General features: G+C 47.5%; 1 protein-coding gene across 1 annotated transcript; it reads right to left on the bottom strand.

The window, feature by feature from the left end:
• Positions 1 to 802: 802 nt before the first annotated feature.
• Positions 803 to 16,145, bottom strand: SASH3 (SAM and SH3 domain containing 3). Its single transcript, XM_081963937.1, has 8 exons — positions 15,948 to 16,145; positions 10,623 to 10,718; positions 9,144 to 9,287; positions 7,574 to 7,685; positions 6,323 to 6,471; positions 4,660 to 4,866; positions 2,667 to 2,817; positions 803 to 1,859 (listed from the first exon to the last, which is right to left on the bottom strand). Exons 1-8 carry the CDS (start codon positions 16,002 to 16,004, stop codon positions 1,672 to 1,674), a joined length of 1,104 nt encoding a protein of 367 aa, XP_081820063.1. The 5' UTR covers positions 16,005 to 16,145; the 3' UTR covers positions 803 to 1,671.
• Between the last annotated feature and the right edge of the window lie 2,903 nt (positions 16,146 to 19,048).

Genomic DNA, 19,048 nt, shown 5'->3' with positions numbered 1-19,048 from the left:
ATGTTATCTCAGGGAGTGGGCAAATACTAGCTGCCTAGTATATGTCCACCTCTGGTTTCAATGAAGGTTTTGGAAAGTGTGTGTAAGTTTTGTTCTGTGGCCTCAAACGGCCCCTGCTGCTCACTTCCATTCTGCAGCCAGGCCTGGCCGCTCCGGCTTCTGTGCAAGATTCAGAATTTCCCGTAATGGCTTCTTTTTGTACAGGGAACCCCTTTTGATATAACCAACGAAGCTGTGCTAAGCAGACCGGCCCTGGGTGCAGAGCGGAAAACCAGGCAACGAATGCCTCCCTTTTGCTGCCAGTTTCCAAGATCACGCCTGCTTCGCTTCGCTTTCCCTGGTCTGCAAAACCTGTCTTTTGAGATCTTCGACCCTTTTTTGGATGAAGCCTTGGGGAATAAGCTACCTAGTTGTGCTTCATAATAGAGTCCTGGGCCTATTATTCTTTCCTTCTTTCTTTCTTTCTTTCTTTCTTTCTTTCTTTCTTTCTTTCTTTCCTTCTTTCCTTCTTTCCTTTCGTTTCCTTCTTTCCTTCTTTCTTTCTTTTCTTCTTTACTTAATTCCTTCTTCTCTCCCTTCCTTTTTCTCTGCCTTCCTTTCCTTCTTTCTTCCTTTCCTTTCCTTTCCTTCTTTCCTTCTTTCTTTTCTTCCTTCCTTCTTCTCTTCCTCTCTCCCTCCCTTCCTTCCTCTTTCTCTCCCTTCCTTCCTTCCTCTTTCTTTCCCTCCCTTCCCTCCCTCCCTCCCTCCCTTGGAATATTTTACCTTTTAGTTTTTCTAAAAACAACACAGGCCAAATCTACACTCCAGAGGAAAAAAATATGCTTTATTTGAAAGATCAGTACCGGAGAATAGTGCTTGCCATGTCATGGAGTAAGCCAGTTTAGAAATTGCACCTACCTGTTCTTTATTAGGATCTTGTCCTAAAGCTGCAAAAAAACCCAGCTGTTTACAATAAAAGTAGACCTATTGGAAAAGAAATAGAGCAGAGTACTCCCCCCCCCTGCTCTTCCCAACTACAGCTACAAGAGTGGGGACCCTCTTCTCAGTGACGGGAGGATGGAAGAAGCCCCAGCCCCATTCAGAAGTTCTTTCTCCATCTTGGTGGCGGTATTTGGATTGCGCAGAGCTGTCGGGGAAGGCAAGCAAACACTGTTTGCACCCAAAGAGAAGACGGCACATGAAGGCAGAGGCGAGTTTGAATGGACGGCTGTGGCCTAGAGGTGGAGCTCTCGCTTCACAATCAGGAGTTTGTGAGTTCAATCCTCCCTAGAGGCAGATGTAGGGTCTCCTGCTGGGGCAGGGGGTTGAACTAAATGACCTGCAAGGTGTCCCTTCCAACTCTGTTAATCTGCTAAAACCTCGGCTTCTTAGGAAGCCTCATCATAGCACCTCCTCACCGCAGGCCAAACTCTGAAAAGAGGCGCCTCTGGCATGCAACAGTCTGGCAGCAGAGTCTTTGGTGCAGTCCTCTGAGCATTCTGGACCTGAGCCTTCTCCTTATTTATCAGCCAGGACTTGGAGCTGTATTCCTACTCAGCCGAAAGAGTTATCTTTGCAGGGGGAGGGACGGAGGCGTGTTGTTCCTGGAAGAACAGCTTGTGCTTGCCAGCCAGCCAGCCAGCCAACCAACCGGGCCGGCTCAGGATGCGGAGAGAGCAGCCTTCCTCCATCTCAGCTCGAACTGGTCAGAGAATGGGAGGGCAGCCCCTCCTCAAGCTTCACGTCGTCTTCCCGCCCACTGTCCAGAGACTCCGCCCCTTCAAAACAGCCGGAATCACGGGGAATGTCTTCTTTGAGCTCTCCGGGAAAGAGCTGGCCCTCCAAGGTGCCGCCTCCTTCCTCTTCAGCCTCGCTGCTTGCTGTGTGAGAAGAGAGAAGCCAGCTGTTAGAAGAGAAGAGTTGGACGGTGCCAAAAGTGGCCCAGGAAAGGGAAGAAGGATGGCCTGGCCTCATCTGTTTCTTGGGTCGTCGTGGGTGCTTAAGGGACTGGACAGTCACTTGTCTGAAATGGCAGGGGTTGGACTAGCTGACCTCCAAGGTCCCTTCCAACTCTGTTAACCTGTATCTCCTGCTTGAGCAGAGGGTTAGAATAGAATAACAGAGTTGGAAGGGACCTTGGAGGTCTTCTAGTCCAACCCCCTGCTTAGGCAGGAAACCCTACACCACTTCAGACAAATGGTTATCCAGTCTCTTCTTAAAAACTTCCAGTGTTGGAGCATTCACAACTTCTGGAGGCAAGTCGTTCCACTGATTAATTGTTCTAAGTTGCTTCTCCTTGATTACTTTCCACCCATTGCTTCTTGTCCTGCCCTTTGGACTAGAAGACCTCCAAGGTCCCTCCCAGCTTGATTTTGATTGATTGATTGATTGGGTGAGACACAGACGTTTCTGTAACCTGCCTTGTGATGAGCAGGAGCTCGTGGTAAATATTGGGCCCACGAAACTTGGGTGGCTTCCCTCCACAGAGCCATGTTTACATATTATAAAGGTAAAGGTTCCCCTCGCGCATACGTGTTCGTCGTTCCCGACTCTAGGGGGGCGGTGCTCATCTCCGTTTCAAAGCCAAAGAGCCAGCGCTGTCTGAAGACGTCTCCGTGGTCATGTGGCCGGCAGGACAATGGAGGAAGGACGAAAGAAAGCGCTTTTGGAAGGCAAAAGGAACTTACTGTCATAATCCAGGAGTAGATCCGCTGCCGTAAGAAGTTTGGTGCGATGCTGTGGGTCAGTGATGTTCAATTCGTTCAGGTGGTTTTCTTGCAGTTCCTTGAAGTCCTCCACGGTCTGGTAACCATTTAGTAACAGTGTAGAGGTGTGCTCCTAATTGGGGAGGGGAAAGAGACGGGTCCGTTGTAATACTTGGAAGAGATTACCTGGGGGGTGGGGGTGGGGATTTGTTATACCCGTCCCTGTAATAGCAATAGCGCCTAGGCTTCTATCCATTTCACAGTCCGCTTTGCAGCCCTCTCTGAGCAGTTTACAGAGTCGGCCTCTTGCCCCCCCCCCCCCAACCATCTGGCTCCTCATTTTGCCCACCTCAGAAAGATGGAAGGCTGAGTCAAACCTGAGCCGGTTAGGATTGAACTGCTGCCGGTGAGCAGAATTATCCTGCAATACTCCATTCCCACCACAAGGAAGGAGGGAAGGATAGCAATAGCACTTAGACTTCTATATTGCTCCATAGGGGGATGAGGGTTTTGCAATATCCTTCCCCCTGGAGTGGGGTGGGAATGGAGATTTTGCAGTATCCTTCCCCTGCCACACCCAACAAGCCACGGCCACAGAACTGGTTAAAAAAAAATTGAATTTCACCATTGGTCCAAACCTCTGCCGCACAGCCACTCCTTCAGTTCCCTTTTAATATTACACGAGATGTTCGGAGAATGGACCAATGCCATTTCCTGTTTATAAAGTATTGTCCTGGCCAGTCACGCTATCAGAGTGTTGAAGGTGATGAGTAGCAGTCCTCTGATGCATAGGAGGCAGGAGAATTGCTGGAAACCTCCTCACCCAGGTCAAACCCAGGACCCATTTAGTTCTGCTGATTGTATGTATTGGCCTTGACTAGTCCTCAGCAGCTGGCCAAGACCATGGCCATCACCTTCTAGTCCTTGCTGGGGGAGAATGACCATACACCCTGACTTCTCAACGGGATCTAACATAGCTTCACCAAGAGAGGTCAGGAATTAGAAGCACCTTCTGCATCCATGCAGTATACTACTACCTAATTAGAACAATTAGGTTCTATAGGTATGCCTAGTTTAATGAGAAGGACCAGGGGAGACATGATAGCCGTGTTCCAATATCTCAGGGGTTGCCCAAAAGAAGTCAAGTTATTCTCCAAAGCACCCGAGGGTAGGACAAGAAGCAATCGATGGAAACTAATCAAGGAGAGAAGCTACTTAGAACTAAGGAGAAATTTCCTGACAGTTAGAAGAATTAATCAGTGGAACAGAAGTTGCCTCCAGAAGTTGTGAATGCTCCAACACTGGAAATCTTTAAGAAGATGTTGGATAGCCATTTGTCTGCACTGGTATAGGGCTTTCTGCTTGAATAGGAGGTTGGTCTAGAAGACCTCCAAGGTCCGTTCCAACTCTGTTCTAATTAGAACAATTATGTTCTATGGGTATGTCTAGTTGAATGAAAAGAAGGACTAGGGGAGACATAGCAGTGTTCCAATATCTCGCGAGTTGCCCCAAAGAAGAGAGAGTCAAGCTATTCTTCAAAGCACCTGAGGGCAGGACAAGAAGCAATGGGTGGAAACTAATCAAGGAGAAAAGCAATTTAGGAGAAATTTCCTGACAGTGAGAACAATTAATCAGTGGAACAACCTGCCTCCAGAAGTTGTGAATGCTCCACCATTGGAGGCTTTTAAGAAGAGATTGGACAACCATGTGTCTGAAATGGTATAAGGTTTCCTGCTTGAGCAGGAGGTTGGAGTAGAAGACCTCCAATGTCCCTTCCTACTCTATTATTCTGTTGACGCTAGCAACTTCCATTTCCCCCACCACAACAACCCTCTGAAGTGGGCTGGGGCTGAGAAACAGACTTGCCCAAAATTACCCAACTGGCTTTCTTTTCTAAGGAGGGGACCAAACATCCTACTGAGTCATTCCACCCTCTTTTCCTGTTGGTACTTCATTGCCAGGGCAACGTTCCCACCTCAAGGTTCATCCGTTGCAACAGCTCCTGCAAGGTTTTGGGCTTTGGCCTTTTGCTCCTGTGCCGCGAACAGGTCTTTGTAGCCGAGACAATCTCTTCGGGGATGATGCTGACATAGATAAATTTGAAGGAGCCCACTTTGTCGTTCAGGAGGCCAGTCCAGGTGCCGACGGGAGGTTTTGCAATGATGTGGATGATGTCCCCTTTCTGTGTCAAAATGCCATATCGTTAAAACGTCTTGTCAACCAGATCCTAACAGGTCTCTGGTTGGACAATTCAACACAATTATGCTTCCTTCTGCATGTCACAATGGGCTAGGTTTGCACAACACGTTATGCCCTAAAGCTGTGGTTTACGAGCTTGATTCATGCAGCACAGGAAACCCAAATCAAAACACGCGACGGGTTCCTATGACGCTTATGCCTAAGAAAACAAAAGCTGCACATTTCCAAAAGGCATATTGTGTTGCAATGTTGACCTCTGGAGAACGGTAGCAAACGTCAAAGAGGGTAGCGACTAATCTAATCTTCCGACACCACTGTGTTGTACAGTGCATCGGATTAATAGGCTCTGCACAGATTTTCTTCATGAAATCAGAGCAATGTTTTATTGCATGGGTATCCAACCTTGGCACCTTTAAGCCAGCTATGCTCAGAAATCTGAAATTGGAAGGCCACAAGTCTTTAAAAGTTGCCAAAGTTGGACACCCTGGTTTTATAGGAAGTGAAATTAAATCTCTCAGACAACCACCAAAAATGCTTATCAACCCACAATATTCTAAGTCAGGGGTTTCCAGCCTCTGGGCCCGCAGTCCACTATCGGGTCATGACCTATTTGCAACCGGGGCCGCGTGAGTGGCAGGATGCATGCGCGCAAAGTTCGACTCGTGCAGGCGTTGGGCCGGTGCACGTGCACACACACACTGGAATTGTTTCTTGACTGCAGGGTCCGCCTTTCCTGGGTACAACCTTTCTGTCATTTTCTCCTACTGCTTTTGTTCTTTTTCGTGCCACAGAAAATGAATTTGGGCAGAAGGATTACCTGCTCTATCTTTTTCACTTGTGGCAGGGGTGTCAAACTCAAGGCCCGGGGGCTGGAACCGGCTCGCAGGGTGCTTAGATCCGGCCCGCGGGGTGCTTAGATCCGGCCCGCAGCGTGCTTAGATCCGACCCGTGGGGTGCTTAGATCCGACCCGCGGGGTGCTTAGATCCGGCCCGCGGGGTGCTTAGATCCGGCCCGCGGGGTGCTTAGATCCGGCCTGCGGGGTGCTTAGATCCGACCCACGGGGAGCCACTCTGGAAACAGCAAAGGACAGCCCTGCAGTGCCTCTGCTAGCCAAAATGGAGCTCAGGAGGGCTGTGGGCGGCCCTGCCAAACTCAGTTTTCCCTGGCAGAGGGTTGCAGGAGGTCGTCCCAGCTGAAATGGGAGCCCGTTTATGCTGGCTAGCCGCACTCACCCCAGCCATGCCCACCCGGCCACCTGAGGTCAAACACAGCTCTGATGTGGACTTCAATGAGATTGAGTTTGACACCCCCGACCCATGGCCTTGGAACTTTGAGCAGTACTTTGCCTTGGACTCTGATTTAATTTTGGATGCTATCTGGAACCCCTGACAGTGGCATTAGGAGCACTCTTGCAAAGCTCCCTATTGAAAACACCCACCTGAAGTTTCAGAGAGTCCTTATCGTAGGGGCTGGGTATAAAATCCGTGTGGACCTTGGCCTTCCCACAGAAGGGTCCGTCGTACGGCATAGAGATGGTCTCTTCCTTGCTGCAGAAGCTCCTTACGGTCGGACTGAACAATTCCCTTTCTAGAAGGGGACAAGAGCCAGGAGAAAGAAATGTTAGCTGACTCAATGGCAGCCTGGAGACAGTTTCATTCAGGCAGTCCTCGACTTTCAACAGTTTGTTTAGTGAACCTGTTCAAAGTTACAATGTCACTGAAAAGGGTGACTTATCACCATTTTTCACACATCATTGCAGAATGACCCCATGGTGACATAATCAAAATTCGGATAGTTGGCAACCGGCTCATATTTATGATGATTGCAGGATCTCCGGATCATGTGATCTGCTTTTGTGACCGAGCCAAGTCAATGGGGAAGCCAGATTCACTTAACAACCATGTTGCTAACTTAACAACGCAGTGATTCACTTAACAATTGCAAGAAAGGTGGTAAAATGGAGCAAAACCCACTTAACAAACATCTCGCTTAGCGACATACATTTTGGGCTCATTTGTGGTCGTAAGTCAAGGACTACCTGCACTGAGTTCGACTTAGGGTGAGTTTCTCCACCCTACAAACCACCAGAATCATTGCTCTGCACATGTAGCTCTAGGTTTTGTTAAGTAATATCTGCGCTTAATTCTATACTGAGAATGTATCTGCCTGAACAAAACTCTGCATTGGTATTTTATGAAAGACTAAACAAATAATTCCAGTGGGGAGAAGAGGCTGCGGGCCGTTTGAAATTTGAAAAAGGGCCACATTTGGCCCCCGGGCCGCACTTTGGACATGCCTGCTTTACATAAAGAGGGAATGAGGTCTTGTCTGGAATAGACCCAGTGGTGGGATCCTGCTGTTTTAACAACCGGTTCGGTGATTGCGTGTGTGCCCAGTTTTAGCAAAACTTACCTTCCATGTTACTTCTGGGGAGTAACACAGCTGAGGTGCGGCAGAGCGAATCAGCTGAGAGGATATAGGTAAGTAAAGCGCAGGGGAGATAGGGCGGGCGAGCCAACCTGATCGTTGAAGCAAACTGGTTCGCCTGAACCAGTCCGAACCGACTGAATTCCACCTCTGAATAGACCCCATTTAGTGCCTGTATAGCCTATCGGATCCCAAGCTTTACCACTTCCATGCACGGTAGGCCTTAAATCAAGGTTACATTGAAGCTGGGTGAGCCGTTTACCATTGAAGGCACCGGGGCTGTTCGTCTCCTGGGTTGTGCCCGGAAAGATGGGAAGGTCTTCTTCAACAGGACTGTGGGCTGGAGATGCAGGAGTCTCGGATTCATCGTGTCCCTGCAAGATGAACGTGAAACCATGGAGACCTCTTTCTTCCCAAGACACAAACACAGTTGGCCATGGTTGCTATGTTTGACCCCTGCTTCCTTTGAAGGCCTGCCCTCCACGAAGCCCAGACATGATTTTTGGGGAAGAGGAAGAGCATATTGCACACACAAGAGTGTTTAAAAAGAAGAAACTGCACATTTCACACACCACAGGTCAACGGGTTGCTGTTCTGACCCAGTCTTAGCAGAAGCAAGAAACTCCTTGTCACCAAAAAAAAACCCCTCTTTATTTACCTCTTGTGAATGAATTGTATTCACCCACTGCAGCAGCAGACCTTATCAGTTCCTTCCAATAATTGCAAGGCTGTGAGCTCCCAGCTGAAAGGCTGCAAATGGAAGTTTTGGCAAGCAGTCTTTGTGGCCCAAAACACCTTGAGCAAAATCTCCAGAAATACGAACTGTTGTCTCCTACGATCAACACTCCCCGTTCCTTCTACTTATTCCCCAGCCAGGGAGGGGCCATTCAGCGTCTATGTGTGCTTTGCTTCTCAAGTCGACTCCTTGTCCTCCATTGCTCACCTCTCCTAACAGCTCTGCACATACGCACATCTGGAACAGGCCCCAGCTGTTCTTCCTCCTCGCTCATATCAGCCTCCAAAGGCTCCAGTGGCTGGGAAATGTCGGACGGCCCCTGGCTCTATCTCTGCGTCCAACCCAGAGCATCCATCAGAGCCTTCCCCAGGCTCCAGAACTGGCCCAAGTTCCTCCCCAACCTCCTCATTGTCTGAGTCTGTCGCCAGCTCCACTGGCTGCTGGTGGGCCACAACAGTTACTCTTAAAAAGGGTTGAGAAGCAACCTCCTTGTTGAAGGTGTCTTCCTGGGAGCTTCCTGTTAATCAATTGCAGAATACCTGATTCTCATCCTCTCTTCTATGGACCGGCTAAATCATTGCCCAGCTGCGCTTGGCACAAGAGGGGAATAATGAGATTTGGGGATATGAGACAGAACCATGACACAAAACAAAAGGACTTGTCTTTATCAGGTAGAAATGAGATTTCATTTCATGTAACCACCCTTACATCTATTTTAGGCTATTAAAAAAAAGAGGCATATTAATGCTGCGGTTGGGTGCAGATGGGTCTAGTAAAGAGGTAGCAACAGAAGCCTGCATCCTTGGTTTGGTTACCTGCTAAAGAGCTCACGAGCAGAACCTGCAAGTCTTCACTGTTGCGTGCTCTTTTTTTTCTGCTTTCACAAAACCACACGGAGAAGGAAGTGTGTGTGTGTGTGTGAGAGAGAGAGAGCGTGAGAAAGAGAGAGAGCATGCAGATGGGCTTAGAGGAAGGAGTTAAATGCTGGGCAGTGGTGAGATAGTGAGACTTTTTTTTGGAAGCAGGCATCTTATGCCACTCTCTTGCTCAAACGCACAAGAAACCAGTGTGGAGTGGGCACGGTCTCGTCTCTCACCTGATCTGCTATTGCTCTAGCCACTGCCTTGCCCGTCTTCCGGTTCATGGTCCGGGAAATGGCGGCTCTCCATCGCTTGCTCAGCTTTGAGCGTCCCGCGTCATCCGGGCTAGGTGGTGGGTTGGATTGGATGCCTTCAGGAACCTGCAGAGAGAACCATGGTGTCAGGCCTGCAGTCATATCCCTTTTTAGGATCTTTGGCCTGCCACACTTTCACACATTATTTCATTATGCTGTTTCATTAGTGTAGTAATTGGGAGGGGGAATAGAAAGGAGTAGAATTGTGGAATGTGTTGTTGTCATTCCTTTCTAGAAGCCCAAGGTCATCTTTTGTCTCTGCATCTCAACACCTGAGATGCCAGCGTGGCCGAAGAAGATTGGACCATGTGATGGATTTATGGGTATGGGGATAAGATCACGAACTTTCAACTGGGTGGAATCCCAGGAAGCTTTTAGATTTGGGATTCTGCAGTTTGTTGCCAACATGTCTGTCTTATTAAATTGGAACTTTAAGGATAGCTCTGCCTTGGACTCTGATTTAATTCTGCATGATATTTGGAAGGCTGACACATGGACCTTGGCTTTCCAGGAAGGGAGAAGATGACTCCTCATTGATATTGGGCTTGGATGAATTGAGTTCAGGAATGGCCCTTCCTAGCTTGGGACACTGATTTTGGGCTCAATATCAGATGGCCTGCCTTTTGGAAAGCAAACAGTTTCTCTGGCCAACCAGTGGACTACAACTACAGGTAGCCCTGAATTTACCACTCGTGTAATGATCATTTGAACGTAAGAGGAGCTTGAAGAAACTGACTTATGACCTGCCCTTCTCAGTGTGGTCATGTGATTAAAAATTTGTGTGTTTGGCAACGTGTTTACCATGGTGGCAGCATGCCGGAATCACGTGATCGTCACTGGTGATCTTCCCAGTTGACTTCCAATAAGCAAGGTCAATAGGGGAAACCAGATTTATTTAATAATTGTGTGATTTGCTTAACGAGCGGTGCCAAAAGGTCATAAAATTGGCCACGTTTATCGCTTAGCAATGGATAGAAGTGCACAGCCTTGGTCCTAAGTGGAGAACTACCTGTAAGGCAGGGGTGTCAAACTCAATTTAATTGAGGGCTAATTCAGGGCTGTTGGTTGACCTTGGGGGCGTGGGCAGGCATGGCCAACTGGCTGGGTGTGGCCGACTTGGTGGGTGTGGCCAGCCTGACCATTTCCCAAACTGCTGGCATGTTTCCTCTTCACACTGGGTAGACCAGGATGGCCCTGCCAGCCAGATCTGACCATATCATTGAGTTTGACATCCCTGCTGTAAGGTTAGAACAATGGAGAAGGTAGATACAATTGGGAGGGACTGGCTACTGATAATAGAGGGACGTGAGCCAGGATTGGTGGCAAAGGGGATGATGAGAAGCCCACAGAGCTGTCATTGAAAGAGCCTAAGGTTTCGGGGATGGATGGACGGGGCGTTACCTCTTCCTCTTCGAGGCTGAATGCCTTGTTCGCCAGCGGAGAGTTGGGTTTGGATTTGGCAAAATCCTTGAAACTGCTGGACCGCTGCAGCGACAGCTGTGGGGAGAAAGACAGAGACGGTGAGGAATAGCATGGATGGCAGAGCAGAGAAAGCCAAGATTCCTTGGGAATCTTGCAGCCTTCTCTGTTGGTATTTATTTCATTTCATTTCTGTAGCCGCCCGTCTCACGCCCATCTGACTCTGGACGGCTTGCAGTCCGTACAGTTCCTCTCTGTTAGAAGGGTTAGCAGATGGAGCTGCAATCCAGAAGTGGATGGAGTTGCCTGGAGACCATTGTTCTTTTGCCTTCTCCATCCCTCAGTGCCTCTTTACATGGGAAGGCAACACATGTGTGCACAGATGTGCCTCCCCTTCCCCGAGAAGAAGAGGCAGTCCATCTGCAAGCTGGATGATGCGGAAGGTTACGTTAAAAAAAACATTGTCCTACTTCTGTTTCTTTCAAACCTTTTCCTGTAGCTGAAAATGCACACATTTGCCTTCCTCCCCTCCCCCCACCTCACGCTTTGATGGAACCTGTCACTTTTCGGATTATAAAGTCCTTGGGACCAGGTCCTGTTCTCTGGTGTGCCTGCCTGCCTGCCTGCCGATGGAAGGATGTTTATAATAATAATGAGAGTGATGTTTAAGGAAAGACAGGTTAAACCCTGACCTGGAACGAGAGAGGATTTTGAGACAGAGGTGGAACGGCATGGTGGAACGATGACTCAATATCAGAGGGTGGAAGTCAGGCTTCTTACGAAGGATGAACTCTTCAAGATTGTTAATTAAAAAGCCAAAGTGGTGTGGTAGTTAAAGTGCTGGGATAGGAATCAGGACACTTAGGGAGGTCAAGCTCATTCTGATCTCTAGAAACTCACTGGGTGACTCGGGACTATTCCCTTTCAGCTCAAACTATTGCAAGGGATTAAAATATGGAAAAGGGATCGCTACGCAGACTCCTTTGTTCCTGGATGAAAGGCAGAAGAACAGAGTTGGAAGGGGCCTTGGAGGTCTTCTAGTCCAATCCCCTGATCAGGCAGAAAACCCCATGCAAGTTCAGACAAATGATTGTCCAATCTCTTCTTAAAGACTTCCAGTGTTGGAGCATTCACAACTTCTGGAGGCAAGTCTTTCCACTGATTAATTGTTCTCACTGTCAGGAAGTTTCTCCTTATTTCTAGGTTGCTTCTCTCCTTGATTAGTTTCTGCCCATTGCTTCTTGTTCTACCCTCGGGGGATTTGGAGAATAGCTTGACTCCCTCTTCTTTGTGGCAGTCCCTATTGGAACACTGCTGTCATGTCTCCCCTGGTCCTTCTTTTCATTAGACTAGACATACCCAGTTCCTGCAACCATTCTTTGTATGTTTTGGTCTCCAGTCCCCGAATCATCTTCTTTGCTCTTCTCTCCACTCTTTCCAGAGTCTCCACATCTTTTTTACATCGTGGTGACCAAAACTGGTAGGCTGGCAATCTCATACATGCTTACATAAAGGGAAAAGCTTTTGATGCTGTTTATTTCCAAGACCAAATCAGGGATTTCAAATCTGCCTAGCCATTTCTGTTTTTTTGCAATCTCGTTAAAAGGTGGTTTGTTTATTTTTTTTAATGCTTGGGTATTCCTCTCTCCTGGAGTGCTCAACCAATGAAATCCAAGAGCAGAATTGTCTTGGGGGGTACCTCTGCACATCTGTCTAGGAGAGCCCACCTGGTCAGCACTGCTCACTTCAGAATTCTGGGTTGTCCCGATGCTTTTTTCGAAGTTGATCTAGCTATGTTCTGTCTGATTGCCCCTCCCCCTTCCTCTGAAGCTCTTTCTCTTTCTCTCTCTCTCTCTTTGTTTTGCAGAGTTGCTCAAAATCGACTCGTAGATCAATACCGTGCAGAGGAAGTGGGTTAGCATCAGGTGACCAGCAACTGCAGTTTCCAGAATCCAAACACCTGGGAGAGTAGCAAAAAGCAGCAATGGGATGAGGGTGGGTTGGTTTCTGGTTTTTGTTATTAAAATAAAAAAATCAAGGGTCTGCAATAACCCAGTTTGTATCAAGAGCCAATCTGTCAGATAACAGATTAACAGAGTTGGAAGGGACCTTGTAGGTCATCTAGTCCAACCCCCCCCCCCACTCAAGCAAGAGTCCCTACATCATTTCTGACTAATGGCAGTCCAATCTCTTCTTGAAAGTCTCCTGCGATGAAGTTCCCACAACTTCTGAAGGCAACTTCTGTTCCATGGGTTGATTGTTCTCACTGTCAGAAAGTTCCTCCTTATTTCCAGGTTGAATCTCTCCTTGTTCAGTTTCCATCCATTATTCCTTGTCTGGCCTTCAGGTGCTTTGCAAAATAGCTTGACCCCCTCCTCTCTTTTGGTGTATCTTTTGGTGTATCAAGAGCCAATTTGGTGTAGTGGTTCAGGCACCAGGTTAGAAACTGCAAGGCAGTGAGTTCTAGTCCTGTTTTGGGTACAAAGCCAGATGGGTGACCAGTGGCCAGTCCTTCTCTCTCAGCCTCAGGAAGGAGGCAAGGGCAAACCACTTCTGAAACCTTGCCAAGAAACCCAAGGACTAATCCAGGCAGGGGAGGGGGAGGAGGAGGAGGAGGAGGAGGAGGAGGAGGAGGAGGAGGAGGAGGAGGAGGAGGAGGAGGAGGAGGAGGATAACTTGTTTTGTTTATAGAAGCTTTTGCTAAATCAAAAACTTATCCCAAAAAGAAGAAGTAGAAGAAGTAGTAGTAGTTCTATTTATAAAAGCTTTTGCTAAATCAAAAACTCATTCAAAATAGAAGAAGAAGAGGAGGAGGAGGAGGAGGAAGAAGAAGAACTTGTTTTGTTTATAGAAGCTTTGCTAAATCAAAAACTTATCCCAAATAGAAGAAGAAGAAGTTCTGTTTATAAAAGCTTTTGCTAAATCAAAAACTCATTCAAAGAAGGAGAAGAAGAAGAAGAAGAAGAAGAAGGAGGAGGAGGAGGAGAAGGAGGAGGAGGAGGAGGAGGAGGAGGAGGAGGAAGAAGAAGAAGGAAGAAAGAAAGAAAGAAAGAAGAAAGAAGAAAGAAAGAAAGAAGAAGAGAAAGAAGAAGCAAAAGAAGAAAAAGAAGAGGAAGAGGAAGAGGAGGAAGAAGAAAAAACGCACATGCTAAGTGGTGCATGCCCACTTTTGGGTGTTCCTGGAAAGACATGTGCTGAGATCCCAGAAACTCAAGTACATGCCTCGGTGCATCAGGGCCAGTCCAGGATGCTGAGGTGAGAGAGGCAGCTACAGGATGCTGAGCTGCAACCTTAGTTCCACATTCAAATACATGCATGCAAATATCGGTTAGCAAGAAATAAGCGAGAAATCACTCTTCTTTCTTGAAAGAGCCGAAACCTCAGGACCATTGACCCAAATAGACACTAACCCCTAGCGGCACACCCAACCACTGTTCTGGAGGCTCCTTACATTGCGGGGGGACGGACGGGGACGGACCCTGTACTTGGCAAACCTGTGATATTTCCAAAGCTTTCTCCCAAAGTGTGTCGCTGCTATTTTCTGAAAAACCTATTCAAAGACTCCCTGACTGCACGTTGTAGCTCAGTACGCATGAAATAGACTGAGAGGGACAGCTTTCCCCTGAAATTAACCCTGTTGCCAAGCTGATTTTGGGTGGACATTAAGCTCATCTCTTCAAATTGTAGAATTGGGGTCCTAGAAAGAAATGAAGGGAGATGATAAAAGGAGACATTTTTTTTTTAAAAAAAGGGGATTTTAAGGAAGACCCAACAGGCAGAGAAAGTGGCTTCTTTCAACCCTTCAGCCTTGTTTTTAAAATAAAGGTTAATAGTTGCTTGCTAAGCTCATCTGCATTATGCTAAGAGTAAGTGGGAACGCCTTGTCTCTCTTTCTACAATCAGCTCTCCAATGATCTAGAGAGCCAACTTGGCTTTCCTCGCTTTAATCTCGAGGAAGGAAAAAGTCTCAGTTGGAAAAAGCCACTTTTTCCAACTGGGAAACGAGGGCAGCCAGGGAGATTGTAGAGAGTCGGAATGTTGGGTGACCGAAAGAACACAACCGATAAAACCAGTGACAAAATATGACCCAGAGAAATCTGGAGGGAAAATTGGAATCCCCAAGAATAAGTTAGAAAAGTATAAAATGAAAGGGAGGAAGGAAGGAAAGAAGGAAAAGAAAGAAGAGAAGAAGAAAGGGAAGAGAAGGGAAGGAAAGGAGAGAGAGGAAGGAAGGAAAGAAGGAAAAAAGAAAGAAGGACGGGAAGGGAAAGGAAGGAAGGGAGGTAGAGAGAGAGGAAGGAAAGAAAGAAAAGAAAGAAGAAAGAAAGAAAAAAGAAAGAGAAGGGTAAGGTAAGTAGGAGGGAGAGTGGAAGTAAGTAAGTAAGAAAAAGGAAGAAAGAAAGAAAGAAAAAGAAAGGGGAAGAAAGAGCAAAAGAACTAACTTGTGAAAAGTCAAAAGTCAGATTTTGGTACAGCACAGGCAAGGAATCCTATGATCGGAGGAAGATCATTGTGTGTTCTGACAGTAGATTCTGGTGCATTACTGGAACAGTCTTGATGTTAAACCCAACCTCACTACCTAGAGACGTGTGTGAGTGCCACTGTCATCGCAAAACAGGTTCTGGCAGCAGAAAGCAGCACAGCCAAACCACATCCAAGGACTATTACTCAAAACACTTCATGTCTTTGGGCAGTTACAATACACCTCCCTTTCTCCCCTCTCTGGCATGCATCTACACTCCTTGCAATGCTCCTCTTTGTTGGCGTGACTCACAACCTCCCTGCTCCTGCTGCAAGAGCTCTCGAAAGTGCTTTGGGTGGCTGTGATGGTGTCCCCGATGGAGTGGAGCTCTCCTTGCTCCACGTGGGTAGATCAAGAAGGGACGCAAGGAGCTGATGACAGCATTCAAAACACGGAGGGGGAAACGGGTGTGGATGTCTCTAAGGCAGGGGTATCCAAACTTGGGAACTTTAAGACTTGTGGACTTCCACTCCCAGACTCGGCTGGGGAATTCTGGGAGCTGAAGTCCACAAGTCTTAAAGTTCCCAAGTTTGGACACCCCTGCTCTAAGGGGTCAGGGCTCAAATTCCCTCCGTGGGCTCTTTGATGCCTTCATGTCCTAACCTGACAGAGAGCATCCCTCTCCAGAGTCCTACAAACTCTACCTTGGTTGGGTTGACACCCAAGGCATGGAATCCATGCTACCTGCTAGGCTTCTTCATTGCCTTGCACTCCCCCTTCCATGGATCAGCCGGGCAGGTTGCCTTGCAAGGGGCTTCATACAGACCGTCCCTCCCCCTACTCACCTTCCTCTTTTGGACCGGGTCTTTCTCGCTGGCATTGGATGGCTTCCGACGCAGCATGGTGCCACCTTCAAAGGGCCTTAATTCATGGATGGGCAATGCAGGAGGACCGCCAGAGAGACAGAGAGAGAGAGAGCAGAGGAACGCCAGAAGCCCAGAGGTCAGGAAACGGGCAGGAAATCAGTGCATCACATGGGCCTCCTTTCCCAGCAGCTGGGCCTCTGCAAGAGACGAAAGCGGGACCAACCCTGCACTTGCACATTTTTAAACAGGAAGGAAGTGGCAACCTGACGTTCATGAGGACTTGCCTCGCCTGAAGCTACAGAAAAGATAGATGACTTTGGGAGGGAGCGAGGGAGGGAGGAGAAGTGTTTTGGGACACTTTTTCAAGACTTGTGGATCTCAACTCCCAGAATGCTCTACTGACTGGCTGGGGAATTCTGGGAATTGAAATCCACAGGCTTTAAATCCAAGAAGCTTCTTCAGTTCCGACTGGATGGTGGGGGAATGGAAGGATTGATATTCCTTGCAGACAGCTGGTCCTTTGCATCCTTTTAGAGGGTCATTGAGGCCACCTGGAGGTTTTATCTGTGTCCTCAGGGTCACCTGAGTGGAGATAATAGTTCCTGTAGTCTGCAATTTTTTCCCCTCTGGAAATCCGTCCCTGTTCCCCCACCATTCCAAGGGTCTTCACCCCAAATTGTACTGCTAAAAGTCTGTAGAGATTCTCAGTCATCCAGGTCCCAAACCAGAAACCAGGAGCACCACTCAGGTGACCCTGAGGACAGAGTGACACCTCCAGGTGGCCTCAACGACCCTCTCAAAGGATGCAAAGGACCAGCTGTCTGCAAGGAATATCAATCCTTCCATTCCCCACCGTTCAGTCAGAGCTGAAGAAACTTCTTGGCTGAGAAGCGAAACGTCTTCAAAAGAAAAAACAAGAAAGTCCAGATGCCTCCTGAAAAAAAGCACCTTTGGGACAACCATGGCATGGAGGACTGAGATTCTCTCTAGACCACAGGCTTTAAAATGGTCAAGGTTGGACATCTCTGACGCAGGATAAGGCTGAACTCTGGTTTTATTGAGATTGGCAGAACTATCAGAATGCATGGATGACCACCAGATGGCAGCAGAGAGACAGGAACATCTAACCCTTTGCTACCCTCTTGTGGTCATCTGCATCTTTGCAACTCAGATCTGATATCCCTGGATTTATGGGGATGGGTAGACCAGTCAGAGCAGAGAATCGGGGCATCCTACAATGTCTATCACACGCCCTTAATTTTTAACCAGCTTTTCATGTTCAGTGCAGGGAAGCGATTCCTTCTGCCCTTACTTTTGCCTTTATAACATTCCCCACACCACCTCTCAGCAGAACTACGGGCTTGTTGCTTTGAAGATTCTTCAACATTTTTTGCACACGAGACCAGGAACTGCATCTATTGCTTCTGACAGGTGGAGGGGAAAAAAAAACATCACCCAGGGTTCACTGAATTTATTCCAGTCGTAACCTCTGGCAAAATGTTGAATTTGAATTAAAAATGGTAAGAACTAAGATCTTCTTGCTAGTATTTTAAAGTTACAACTCAGGTTTTGTTCCGCTTGAATGCAAGGAAGTTATATGTCAATTTCTCTCACCTCTCTCTGTAAATACCCTGTGTGTAGACAGACAGACAGACACACACACAGAGGGGGGAAGGAGAGAGACACACACAGACACACACACAGAGTGAGTGAGTGAGTGAGTGAGAGAGAGAGAGAGAGAGAGAGGAGAGAGAGGAGAGAGAGAGAGAGATGTTATTGTTTTATTGCTGTTTATAGCCTAAAGTTTCACAGATTTTAATCTTTTAATCCCCAAACTGTCTAAAAAAAAAAAAAACCATCGTAGGACTTCCTTACTACTAAGGCAGCTACGCAGAGATGCCCCAAAGTTACCATGAGCTAACCCTGATTTGGAATGTTCTTTAATCTTTCAGATCCAGTTAATTAGGACAGGATTACACTCTCAGTTAGTGGCCTCCCTTCCACCATAAATATCAAAGTTGAATACCATCCATAATTAATAAACTTTTAATGAGGTTCTTCCCCCCTCCTTTTTTCTTTATGCAGAATAATGATTTGGACGTAAAGGTCACAAAACCTGTCATTTCCTGGTGGAGCTGATTTCAGTAACGTTTGTGAGCCATTCTCCGCGTGTGAGCTTGGTTGCTCTGATGAAACGTCTGTACATTTGTGTCATCTGACTTTGGTGGGCAACCAACTTGCACCACCCGGATTTAGAATAGAATAGAATAACAGAGTTGGAAGGGACCTTGGAGGTCTTCTAGTCCAACCCCCTGCCTAGGCAGGAAATCCTACATCACTTCAGAGAAATGGTTATCCAACATCTTCTTAAAAACTTCCAGTGTTGGAGCATTTACAACTTCTGGAGGCAAGTTGTTCCACTGATTAATTGTTCTCATTGTCACGAAATTTCTCCTTAGTTCTAAGTTTGCTTCTCTCCTTGATTAGCTGTGCAGCAAGTTTGGACAAATGATTTAAGTCAGGGCCTCTACGACACCCGTCCTGTCTCAGCTATTCTGGAGTTGTCTTCTTTCCGCCCGCTGTCACTCCTGTGACGTTGGAGATCTGAAGCACCGAGTGAGAAAGAATCAAAACGAAGTCTGTCAGAGCAGGTGGAAACCACTGCCGAGCGGCGAGGAAAGCAGAAGAGGAAAGTCGAAGTACAAATAAACGTACGGAGACTCTGTCTATGAAGTGAGGGAGTCTTCAAGCCATTTGTGAATCTTCCTCCCTTGGAGAACATTTTCGTACATTTGGGTGTGAAGGCGAACGAGAGGGCAGTGACTAGAAGTGATTCACCATCTGTGGGGACTTCTCTGAGTTTTAGAGTTTTCTGCTCTAAGGGAGCCATTTCCCCCCTTACAATTCTCCTTCTCCTCCTCTTTCCCCCTCTTCCCCTTCTCCTCCTGCTCCCCTTCATCTCCTCCTGCTCCTCTTCCCCTCCCCTTCTCCTCTTCCCCTCCCCTTCTCCTCTTTTGTCCTCTCCTCCTCCTCCCTCTTCCCCTCCTCCTCTTCCCCTTTCTTCCTCTCCTCCTCTTCCC

The sequence above is a fragment of the Natrix helvetica genome (genome assembly GCF_964273705.1).
Source record: "Natrix helvetica genome assembly, chromosome: 11".
Classification (NCBI taxonomy): Eukaryota; Metazoa; Chordata; class Lepidosauria; order Squamata; family Natricidae; genus Natrix; species Natrix helvetica.
The sequence above is the reverse complement of the archived record's forward strand: the minus strand, read 5'-3'. Positions and strand labels throughout refer to the sequence as shown.

Excerpts from the sequence above, each read along its gene's own strand:
- SASH3 (XM_081963937.1), bottom strand. The coding sequence starts at position 16,004 with ATGCTGCGTCGGAAGCCATCCAATGCCAGCGAGAAAGACCCGGTCCAA. Across the intron at positions 4,867-6,322 it reads AGGACTCTCTGAAACTTCAG|AAAGGGGACATCATCCACAT; the intron begins GTGGGTGTTTTC and ends ATTTTGACACAG. Across the intron at positions 2,818-4,659 it reads TGCAACGGATGAACCTTGAG|GAGCACACCTCTACACTGTT; the intron begins GTGGGAACGTTG and ends CTCCCCAATTAG.